At 42.5% G+C, this 11,758-nt stretch overlaps 2 protein-coding genes across 3 annotated transcripts; one reads left to right on the top strand and one right to left on the bottom strand.

The window, feature by feature from the left end:
* Positions 1–1,494: 1,494 nt before the first annotated feature.
* Positions 1,495–4,827, bottom strand: LOC129589155 (probable G-protein coupled receptor 142). The gene is made up of 4 exons (XM_055483717.1): positions 4,012–4,827; positions 3,399–3,545; positions 2,419–2,674; positions 1,495–2,103 (listed from the first exon to the last, which is right to left on the bottom strand). The coding sequence occupies exons 1-4, from the start codon at positions 4,290–4,292 to the stop codon at positions 1,579–1,581; spliced, it is 1,209 nt and encodes a 402-aa protein (XP_055339692.1). The 5' UTR covers positions 4,293–4,827; the 3' UTR covers positions 1,495–1,578.
* A 350-nt stretch (positions 4,828–5,177) lies between these two features.
* On the top strand, positions 5,178–11,484 carry LOC129589013 (protein-glucosylgalactosylhydroxylysine glucosidase-like). 2 transcript variants are annotated; one of them, XR_008690556.1, is made up of 16 exons: positions 5,178–5,532; positions 5,618–6,122; positions 6,697–6,908; positions 7,073–7,304; positions 7,424–7,595; positions 7,702–7,912; positions 8,209–8,279; positions 8,356–8,497; positions 8,661–8,867; positions 9,347–9,425; positions 9,489–9,631; positions 9,991–10,038; positions 10,152–10,234; positions 10,291–10,419; positions 10,485–10,886; positions 10,947–11,087. XR_008690556.1 is itself a non-coding variant. In XM_055483471.1 (16 exons), the coding sequence occupies exons 1-16, from the start codon at positions 5,451–5,453 to the stop codon at positions 11,319–11,321; spliced, it is 2,760 nt and encodes a 919-aa protein (XP_055339446.1). In that variant the 5' UTR covers positions 5,178–5,450; the 3' UTR covers positions 11,322–11,484. The 2 variants fall into 2 exon arrangements, 1 of the variants encoding a protein (XP_055339446.1); XM_055483471.1 differs by having other exon boundaries at positions 10,485–10,553; positions 10,947–11,484.
* The last annotated feature ends 274 nt before the right edge of the window (positions 11,485–11,758 follow it).

The following is an 11,758-nucleotide window of genomic DNA, read 5'->3' as shown; positions in this document are numbered from 1 at the left end:
CGTAAACGTTCACGGTCACGATAACGGTAACAGCCATGCATTGCATTGCTTTATGGTTAACGCGAAGCGCGCGACATGTACAGCAAAAACGTTTACATAATGATAAACAATTTTTTAAGAATAGACCCAGTAACTCTATCATTATTATGTTTAGGTTTGCCTAAACAACTTTATCGCTGTAGAATTCAGTTGCAAATTAATCGACCAACTGTACGTCGCGCCGCGATATTAAAATCCTGCAACATTACTAATACAATTTTTTAAAGATACATGTTGTATTCAGCATGACACCAAAATGTTGCGAAAATCAAAAATAAATCTAAAGCATGAAGCTATTTAGTTATTTTTAATGGAAAAATTATATTGTTGAAACAATAGTATCGCAGATTGATATAACAATTATGGTGCAAATCTTACAATGTACTGTAGCATTTAATTAAGGACGGTTGTTTCCCTGCCGGAATGGAAAACTGGACTATAATAATATGGATTATGGTGTCAGTATGGGTCACTATAGCGTGGTGATGCCTGACGGGCGGCAGACCGGACTTCTTATGGCGTGCTCATTGCCGGCCACTCGAGAAGCAGTTTTGCGGCGGTACCGTGCCGGGTTTGTAGCATCGTTAATTGTAAGGTACAGGTGGACTAGGTGTAGGCACAGGAAGACGCATTCTAGATCTGGTGAAATGATTGACCATATCGATTGACTGGCTTTGATGAAATCCGAAGGAAGCTCTGATACTGCCGGCTACTGCAATGACATTCGAACGTATTGTGTGATGTCTTTTGTAAATACAGTACTGTTTAATCCTTACCGGGGACAGTAGAACAGCAGCAAAGGTCACCGTCCACACCTATGACTTTCTTATCTTGACACAACAAATGAGTGAGCTACTCAGTATCACCCGAATACCAACGCGAAAAATACGGTTTCAGGTATCAGAAAAAAGACTTTAAGTTTCTAAATTGTCACAATCACAAGTAATGGACATAATCTGTGGCTGGTATATTAATTTATGGAATGGCAATTCTTTCCCCACAGGAGAACTGCTGCGAGGTGTGCTGGTATTCAACCGGATTCAAGTGGTTTCGAATGCTGATCGACAGTTACAAGAATTCTTTCGTGGTGTGGTTGCGATTGTAGGTACTCTCGTAATGTGTAAAGTGTAATTAAAATAATACGGAGAATGTCGACAGATTTCATAAATCGCAAAGTGATAAAAATTCAACTTCCTTCGATGAGCCTATACAGATTACTGGCATCAAAACGTTATATCGTTAAGCAGATCAGCGACATGCTGCTGTGGACCTCGGCCTCCCAGCGTACAGCACTTAAAATTACTCTAACGTTTGAGAAACTGATGTCTGGGGTCATTATATACAGATCATACTTGTACGGAACTTTGCTCGATCATTTAATTGTTGTAATAAATTGTTAATTTAACTGATTGATAACAACTGTAATGAAATTATCAATAAATTGATCCAGTACTAGTACATCACTGTTATAAACAGAAATGTCAGAAACTCCCAGAAAAGCATCATAAATCTTATTGGTCAAGAATGTACATGTTTATTTCACGAACTGCCGGCCATATCCACGTGCTTCTCTTTATACAGCAACATCAGCAAACTGCGTATATCGGAATTAGCGCGGGAAAAGCGGGTACTTCCCGTGACCTTTGTCACATCCTGCGACGCCTTCCGAAGAATAGCCACGCCGGGGGTCACAAACAAACGCCGCACCGCCAAGCGGAATTTGGGATTGGTACCGCAATACACGATGAAGTTAGAGGAATAATTGACATTCAAGAGAAAATTCTGCAAATACGCCAGAATCGTCCGCGTGACATAGGACCGCTCCCGGATGCAGTGATGGTGCAATAGCTCTAGAATGCGGTTAACAAAGGCTGGAGTCTGCGTGATGAGATACAGTGAGACGCAGGCTGTCAACATGCCCAGTGCGCCCCAGTCAATGTGCGAGCGGTTACTCTCCGCGGCGTGCAGACTCTCGCGGCGGAAGCGCTGCTGGCGAGCCACGGAGATCACCAGCCAACCATTGAGGACGAGAATCACTAGGAAGGCCGTCATTTGGTTGAGATTCTTCAAAATAAAAGCATGCATTATATTCCTAGCTGAGAGTTTTACAATGGTTCCTCGTTAAAATTTATCCAAAATCTTCCGAAGACCACACCACCATACGAATCATATTAAGCCATACGAAAGCCCAACAGCAGTGGAACAAAAGGTTTTAATCTGGCAAAGTTACTGTTGATAGCTAGTATTTGATATTTTTATATATGCCTTCTAAAGTTTCTGTGAACTGTTTCAGTACTACCGGCTAGAAATCGCATGGGTTTAATTTTTATTTTATGATTTGGTGGGCGATGAAATAAACAGCGTTAATTTTTACTTTACCCTTGCAATTTGGTATCCATTGTACCACGTGGCTAAGAGCGGGGGATAGGGTGGCACTTGTGCCGGTGGCGGCTGGTAGCGAAGGAAGTGGTGGTAGTACCAATAGTGACGCACCAGGGATTTGACGGCGAACAATGCCGCCAGCGTCAGGATGGCGGTCAGGATGAGTGTCCCGCGCCGGCTGTGACAGTGGCGCAAATGCCATAACGGAAATTTAATTGCCGCAAAGCGCTCAATGGTGAAAGCAATAATCAGCCTGTCAAAACGACAATTGGCCATTGTGATTTCTAATACGCTGTTTACCGGCAGAGAGACAGCGTTATAGAGCTGCCAAAATGACCCAATCTTGCATAAATGGAATGTTTTCGCCGCACAATAAGAAATTTTCGGAAACATAAACCATAAAAATGCACAGCTGGTGATTGTGATATTTACGCAAATGGGTTACAAGCACGTAAACATCGCTAATACCCGTACAGATATTACTCATTATCGATTACGCATATTTTCCTCTGTGAGGAAAAATGCGAAATGTAGACAGACAGACAGTCCTCTGTACAAAAACAATATATTGTACGTGCTGTAATAGCCTAATACTTATAGGTGACTTAGGCGTATACGTACCATAATTCTCTGCGCGGCATACATTTGCTTTATTGATAATATTAACATTAACAAGAACTATAGAAAGTACACCCACACTATAGAAAGTACTTGATATTAATTATTAACATTAACATGATTTAACCAAAATAACTTTGAAAATAAAATATCTCAGTGTCATAGCAAGATTAAATGGCGGTTGAATTAGCAAAAAAACTAAACACGCCATACAATCGCGCGCAGTACTTTTTTGCTCTTAATGTTATGGCTGCTGTTAGTCTGAATGTACGGTAGAAAATTGCCGCTTGGTCAACTAATCTGCATTTGGGACTGCAGGATATGCACAATTCAAATAATGTACTTCAAGTTGTGCTTACCATGTTGAAGCTGTATTTACGATTTCTTGAAAGAAGCCGGTTACTCCAGAGATTTGTTCCCCAATTACCGTCAGTGAATCCAAATAAATGTTTAAGATTTCCGTCTCCCGGGCAAAGCCCGTAACATAGTATAGAAGAGCGCACCACCTACGATCACAAGAATTATTTTCTGCATATCACGCTAGTTCAAGCGCATACAGAGTATGTGCACTTGCTCTACTTTTAAATGCAGAAACGCACCGGTAGACCCAAATCTGACACCAAAGAAACAATTTTAAGTTAAAATTTTTAACTATGTAAAAAAATAAATTTATTATCCAAGAGAAGTTTGACAGAATATTACGCCTATATTCAGCAAACTGGTAAGTACGAGTATATAGTTTTAAGCAGATTAATTCAGTGATAATTCTGGTCAAATTAAAAACGGCGACAATTTAAGATGAGGGCAGGCTGGACGAAAATATACACAATATGCAATATACGAGCTGCGTACAATATAGTTAAAATAAATTAAGGAAATATTTAAAACCAGAGCACAGAATTAACATAAGGTTACCCAATTACCGTCAGTGAACTTATTTTGTTTGCATGTATTCGTCTTATAACAACGTACATATACAGCATGTCCATGGCTGCCAACGCGATTAAGTAGATACTTTTTGACGCAAAGGGCTTGTCCTTGGTCAACACCATCAGATTGATGATATTGCCCAGTGTAGCGAGGAAAAGCAGGAAAGGATACGAGTAAATGTCCAACAGCCGCAGCGGATGCTGTTGCACGCGGCCATATGCCGGGATCCAGCCGCATTTGTCCCGCACAACCGATGATGCAGGCGAATCAGTTTGATTGAGAAGTAAATCCGCAATGGTTTCACTAGTATTCCAACTCATCATTATGCAAATTGGTGTTGGTAAACTAACGAAGAACGATCACAGCTTCTGGCATCGGCCGGTCTCCAAGATACAACTGTCGACTGGAGGCGTTGTGCGCCGGGTGCAAGGATGCAGATGATAACAATCAGTCAGTCACGATATTGCTGTATCAAGTGAAGATAAGGTAATCGAATGGGATTTTGTGCAATCCGCGAAGGCCTAAACGGGTTAAATTCCGCACTGCAGCTTGAAAATTAACGTCCGCTAAAATTCTACAACGAATCACAAAGATTGTGATTCTGTGTGCATGTGCCGGATGAGGCGGAGCGCCAGTTGACGTCATCGCTGGATACCGATATCGTTGAGTTTAAGCTCTAGCTAAAGGCGTGCCAAAAAGAAATCAAAAAATCGACAGCTAATGTTCTCGCACTCCAACCAGCACAAACACACATTATAATTAAGTCTAAATAGAGGCAAATGTTACGGGAAATAAAATGTCTAGCGGATCCTTATTAAATGCAAATACGCATTGACCACAAAGCACACGGCCGGCGCTGCCGACCTTACTGGTTAGCGATTATTTTGTGTTAATACGGTGGAATGCAAATATCCACTGAAGAGCACGACAAGGCCAACTGGTGCCGCTGTACGTACGCAACATCAATTCCCACGAATGTGGGTCTATGCTGTACGGTATCGTCGGTACGTACAGATTGTACCTACATTGTACAAGCTGAAGGCTAGCACGCGACTTCCGCCTGGCGGAAAAACGTCGGCGCACAAAAGTCGCACACGTGTACAGGAAAGTTGACGCAAGCACGGTTGCTGTCAACAATAGAAAAGTCTTACTAACATATTTCATAACTCAAAAGAGCTACGAAAATCTAGATACCGGCTGGGAATGCTTCGCGCAAAAGTTTTCGCGGCTGTTGAGTTGCGCTCATGAGCAACTGCGCATTCACGCTGTCCGCATATCAACCTGCTCGAGTTTCTTTTTGTTGCATCGCAAGCAGTTTGTAAACATTCTTCGGTACCCGAAAATGTTCTGTAGAATTTTAACCCTACCTTTACGACTTCTGCGAACATTATTTGTACAAAATCATTTGAGAAAGGACAACTTCGGAAAAAATTTTTTACAGGACAACTTCGGAAGATTTTGTACATTCCTACCTTCTGTAAATGATGTACCCTCAATCAGATGACGAGGCGGCCGCCGCGGGCGCCACTCATGACTTATTTTTTGACAGGAATAAGCCCCCGCGTACGCAGATCTTTTGCTCTCTTTTTACATATTTTTACTGTTTACATTAGCATTTTTTCACCAATTACAACCTGTTATTTTGAAGACCGGCTGCGCCACCCATCGAACGATGTTCCCCTTTCCATGGCATGGAATAAGAGTCTGTCACTGCTCGTTAAACTCATCGTGGCTCTCTCCCTGCTGGTTTGCCTCATTAACCTGCTCCTCTACCAAATCCTGCCTGACTCCAGCAGCGTCAGTCTGCTGACCCGTGTCGGTGTCATCCTGCGACTGGTCATGCATCCCGCCATCACGCTGCAGGGCCGCCGTCTGCATATCCGGCCCTCGGTGTCCCCGGAGGCCTGGAGCGCCGTGGTGGAGTTTGAGGGCTACGTGCTGGATGTGCAGTGCACGGAGCAGCAGCTGCGCATCACGGTGCAAAGTGCCCCGGAGGGAGCGCTGCTGCTGCTGGAGAATGACGAGGGCGTTGTGCCGGTGGAGCGTGAGAAGGGGGTGCGACGCGGGGATGTGGTATTGAGGGTGGGGACGGCCAGTGGGCGGAGTCGATGGCGGGGAAAGGGGAGGAATCCCTGGCAGTGGAGCGCCGATGCGTAAGGGAACAATCAAGCAGTCAACAAAGTGAAAATACGCTCCACATGGCAGTTTTTTTTTAAAAAAGGTTTTTTTTCGTCAGTTGCAAAGGGTACACCAAAGTATGTCTAAACAGATTTTTGACAAGCGTTATGATTTTTTTGCAGCAAAAGATACCGGCTAACGTTGAGGAAATTGTTGACAGAAAAGATAGATTTGCTCACACTAGATATACTGTAAATATTAAAATTTTCTTCCTTTTATGGCATAATATGTGATTAATAATTATGTATTTACTGGCATTACAAAATGTAGAAAATTTAATATAAAAATAGGAACGCAACGAAGCCTAAATTATGAATAAACGAATCTGCTGTTAATCTGAGCTGAAATTGGGGGCATTTAGAAATGGTATCACGATGTTTTGCACAACAAAGAAATAACTGCAGGACATAATTATGCCATAAATATGATTATTAATCAGTAATGCAGTTTCAAAATCACCGTTTGCTATACCGACACAAATCGGTGTTGTCTAGATTTGGACCTGCTCAGTCCAGAGTATTTCATTTAATCGAACATGTTCGTTTATAGGTTACCGGAAGCGAAATACATGCCGGATATGGGAAACGGGCACATTGCTACGGTGGTGCGTAGCCCTTGGGTCCATATGAACGGATTGTACAATGGCAACTTTACCGCCAGCAGCCGGGCGCGAATTCCTTCCCTCGTCGGTTTCCAGCTAACTACAAGCCATGCCACATCAGATTTGGTGCAAGAAGAATACGTTTTAGATGTCGAAAAAGGTGAAAAATCACTGAATTAACAGTGTAATGTATCAGAATTTCTTACTGAAGACGCTATTAAGTTAGATGTTTTGCGTTTTGCGCACGTGCCTAATTTTATTTGGTTATTCTTAACCCGGTTAAAGTAAGTAAATCATAACCAGATCATAATTTTTTATTTGTAGGAATATTTTATGAAACGAAAGTCTACCGCAATCCCAAGTTGACGATCAAGCGTCGACTTTATGCACACCGCCGCTACGATCGCCTGCTGGTCTCCGAAGTGCACATATCCCGACCGAAGACTTCCTCTGGAGATGTGGAGGTGTTGTATTTGGGCGTACCGAATCAAGATCAGCTGTTGAGTGAGGATTTGTGGTTTGAGGCTACCAAAACGATCCACAGCGGAGGAACAGTGTAAGGCAAGCTTGCTTCGACAGTTATGGGAAATTGCATTTATTCTGTCTCGGAATCGGTAGTGCGGGAAATGGAATTTCCTTTACCTTGCGCAAATGGTTGGATGGGTTTCGTTGCAGGATTAGATTTACGGACGGGACCAATCTTAAACCGGAAACAGAAGACACGCCGTTCTCTCACCTGACTGTTGCCTGGAACGGCGATGTGACGAATTTCACTGTCCCATCCGGGAAAAGCCTCCAACTGTTGCAGATTGTGTCCACCAGTACGAAACACGACGATGCACTGAACGTATGCCATCTAATCAGTTAAAGATTTTATTGCTTTACTGCAGTTCTGAAAATAAAAAATTTTATTTGATTGCAAATTGAATTTGTGAAAACGTTTTTTTATTCAGGCGCTAAAATCGGCGTTAGCACTTAGTGCCGGCGAGCTGTACGAGTCTCACATTGATCAGTGGCGATCGTTCTGGGACGAAGGACGCATTGACGTTGATCCCGAGGAGAATTTCCAGCTGGCCCAAGCTCTCTATGGTGCTTTTTATTATCTGTTTTCGTCGTTGCCGAATAAGGAGGATCCGATTAACAAGTTCATTGGACTGAGCCCAGGTATTTGTTTTAATCATAGAGTTTTTTACCTTAACAGTTTTAATAACATTTTCTTGTACATGTCTTTTGAAATACATTAATTTCTCACAGAAGCTGCTTTTGAATGAATATGCTGTCGATTTGCGCTCCTTTTTTGCATCTCCATTCTGTTGAACATTTCATCCAAGCCAATGGCATTTTAATTAATCCCGTTGGAATTGCTATGATGACTCACGTTACGTTATCACAGGTTTTAGCGTTTTGTTCTTCTTAATGACTCCGTAGTTCGGTGCTGTAGTGATTGGTTAAGAATTTAGGTGGCTTAGCGCGCGGAGCCATTAACAAGGATTATTCTGGTCATGTTTTCTGGGATGCCGATACGTGGATGGTGAGTAGTTTTTAAAATTGGTCCTTTGTTTCTGTACGATCACGTGGACAATTTCGTTTTATCTGCTTACCGTTAGTATCCGCCATTTCTCGGTTTTCATCCTGCTCAAGCCAAATTGTTCCTTAAAGCCCGGGCTAACATGCTGCAACCGGCGAAACAAAACGCTATCTTGAACGGATATCAGGGAGCCAAGTATCCGTGGGAATCTGCATTTTCTGGTATATTTATCCAAGCTATGCCTTTCAGTTTTTATCGTTATTTTACGTTCTGCAGATCGCTTTTGCATGAAGTGGTTTACGCTTATGCATGAAGTGGTTTTAGATAACAGGAGTAATCGCGTAATCATGCAGGATATGCCAGTAATTTTATATTGCATTACAGGAAAAGAGACCAGTCCGTGGCGAGAATCCGGTGAATATGAAGTGCACGTTACGGGCGACATTGCTTTGTCGCTCCGACAGCTTCTTTACGCTAGCCACGACAAGCTGGAGCTAATTCAGGAATTAAATCTGGAAGAAATGGCCGTTGAAATGGCTAAGTTTTGGTTTACGCGCACCAACTGCACAGACGGGAATTGTCATATCGAGAGTAAGTACCCGCTTACTTTTGTAGTTTCGGTTTTGAGATCGATGTTTTTCGAAGCGTGTTTTCGGCTTGCACTTGCTGCTTTCTCCATTTTCAATAGTATCATAACAGACAAACTCAGCTTTTTAATTTTATCGACCTTATCACCTTCTATTAATTTTTGCGAATAGTACTCCTTGTTGTTTATTACGACGTTTAATAAAATGAAAAAACGCGAAAATGCACATACAGATTTGGCAGATTTGTATATCTGTATTAGTAAAACCGATTGCTGGTTTCGTGGTTTATCATTCTACCGTACAGCGTATGACTGCGGAGTTGTATTAGCAGAAGACGAAATACGCGCAATTCGGTTGATGTTCTCCGCAGTGTGGAAAAAAAAGTAATTATTTATGTTACTATTTGATTCGTTTTTCGGAATTCTCTTAGTCGCATTTTTTAGCAGATGTTAGTAAACGTATGAATGCCTTTGGTTTTTGCAGTGGTGATGGGGCCGGATGAATATCACTTCCCCGTCAATGATTCCGCCTACACGAATTACATCGCCAAGCTTGCATTAAAGTACAACAACATTTCTCGGTTTAATAATTTTGATGTTGCAATAATTGCGGGTGATCTGCTCAGTTTACCGGCATACATCTCGACTTTCACCGGAACTGTCCACCCAGACTGCTCCAAATGGATGGACACTGCTAACAAATTGATCATATTAGAAAACACCCTTGATGGACGGGTTTTCCATCCGGAATTTGAGGGATTCATTCCAGGTAATCAGAGTAGTTTAGTATATTTGGCGTGTATGTATAGCGCTTTTGTATGTCTGTGCGGTGATGATACGCACAGAACAAAGCGCTTGTAGTGTGTTAAATTGGAGTACCTGAGGACAAATTTTGCTACGCAGCTTTGCATTTTATCAACACCGTTCTGCATTATTTTAAATAACACAAATACCCAGAATTCGATGACGGTCATGTTACGTAATATGGAACAGTGATTAGTAAGAGATTTTTAATCTTAATCTTAGTATTAATTTTAATATTAATTCCCGTCAATGTACACGATTTTAGCGCTATGTACCGGGCCAAATCCCTTAACATAAGCGTTACCGTGCCGTCTTCTGTTACAGGGAAGCGACATTCCACAGATCATCAGAAGCCGGCACTTGTCAAACAAGGTACTTATACTTTTGTTTTACCACATAACCTGTTCATATTTTTTTTGTTTTATAATTACTCTTATGACAATTGCATTTATGTGTAAATTAATCCGTTTGTTTGTAATGTTTAGCGGACGTCATTCTTCTGGGGTATCCGCTGGATATGCCGATGAATCGCAGTATCCGTGCCAATGATCTGGACATCTATCTGAACGTAGGGCGGGCTTCTATAGTGTTGCTTCTTCATAAGGAGTCGCCTAGTTTATGTAGATTACGGATGTGGAAGGTCCGGCCATGACTTGGGGCATGTTCTCCGTCGGCTATCTGGAGCTGGAGCGCCACGAAGAGGCCGATTTGTTGTTTGTAAAAAATTACGAGAATATCGTCTCGCCGTTTGGTGTAAGTTTTTGTTTTTGTATTTATCTGAAGTGAAGTGAGTGGTTTGATGAGATTGCCTGCGGCAGGTTTGGTCGGAGAATCCCGGTGGCCAGGGCGCACTGAATTTCCTCACGGGAATGGGTGGATTTTTACAAGTTAGCTTTTTGGATTATTTCGAAAAATTTTTTTGTTATCTACGGTAGATGACATGATTTTGCACTGCATAATGTGCGTGACCCGGGTGGTTGTTGTACAGCGGTGGCGTTCGATTACGTTTGTCTTTCTGACAGTGCGTAGTTGGCCTAAATATTTACTCTAGGACTAGGAGGTCGTCCGTAGTAGAGTTGTTCAGATAAGTAATACCTTTTTTTGATATCATTGAAGCATTGGCTTTTTCAGTTTTTGTTGTTTATATGGTTGGCATAGAAATGAGCACGGCTGTACGAATCGGGGAAAAGTTCATTGTAGCGGCGAGAAAACTGATTTCAGTAAGCAGGGGCGTAAATCACACAGTTTGAAGCTTGTGCCCAAATGTTTGCTTTATACAGGCTGTAATCAATGGATATGGTGGTATCCGGCTGCGCGCCGACGAGCTTCTCGTCCACCCACGGCCCCTTCCTGGTGCCCGCAACTGGACTTTCAGCGGTTACAAATACCTTGGCTCCAGTCTAGACATTGCCTGTCTGGGCGCGGACGGCATGATGACCTTCCGTGTGGTCGCTCAAGAGCCGACGGTCCCCTTGGTCCTGATACTGGATTCCGGGGAGGCGTTTAACCTGGGTGAACAAACTCTGAAGCTCCCGCTGGGTTCGGGACGAATTCGACCGGCCACGATAGCTGAACGGATTGAGAATGGAGCGGCTAGGGTGGCCGGTGCGGTTGCCGTTGGGATGGTAGGATTGGCGAGCGGATTGTTCCGGTGAAAATGGTGATTGCGAATTTTGTATTAATTTTTATGGTTTTCTGTGTGATTGTTTGTGGCAGCTCAATTGCTTTCATTGCCTAAAAAGACATGTTTGGCTGTTTGATTTATTAATGCCTTGCTGGTTTCTTCCCTGAACGCAACAACAAAAATCCTGGTGATTGTAGTTTACGATCCTACGATTCGTAGGACGTAATTAGTGACAATTTGTTATCTAAACAGAATTTAGCACTGCAGATCCGAAAAAATTTTTAATCAGTATTATATCGAATTCCAGTTCAGGCTGTTCAGCGTATTTTGCATTACCAATTACTCGTACCGTACATTGCATTCGTTCAGACAGTAGCGAATATCGCGTTCAGGGTGTCCTGTACGTGTTTAAAGAGAAAAGCCACATACAAGGAAACGATGTTCCACTTCAAGGATTATCAGAAGACA

The sequence above is a fragment of the Paramacrobiotus metropolitanus genome, unplaced genomic scaffold, assembly GCF_019649055.1.
Source record: "Paramacrobiotus metropolitanus isolate TYO unplaced genomic scaffold, Prichtersi_v1.0 Parri_scaffold0000033, whole genome shotgun sequence".
NCBI classification, from domain to species: Eukaryota; Metazoa; Tardigrada; class Eutardigrada; order Parachela; family Macrobiotidae; genus Paramacrobiotus; species Paramacrobiotus metropolitanus.
This window is presented reverse-complemented; position numbering and strand designations above follow the sequence as displayed.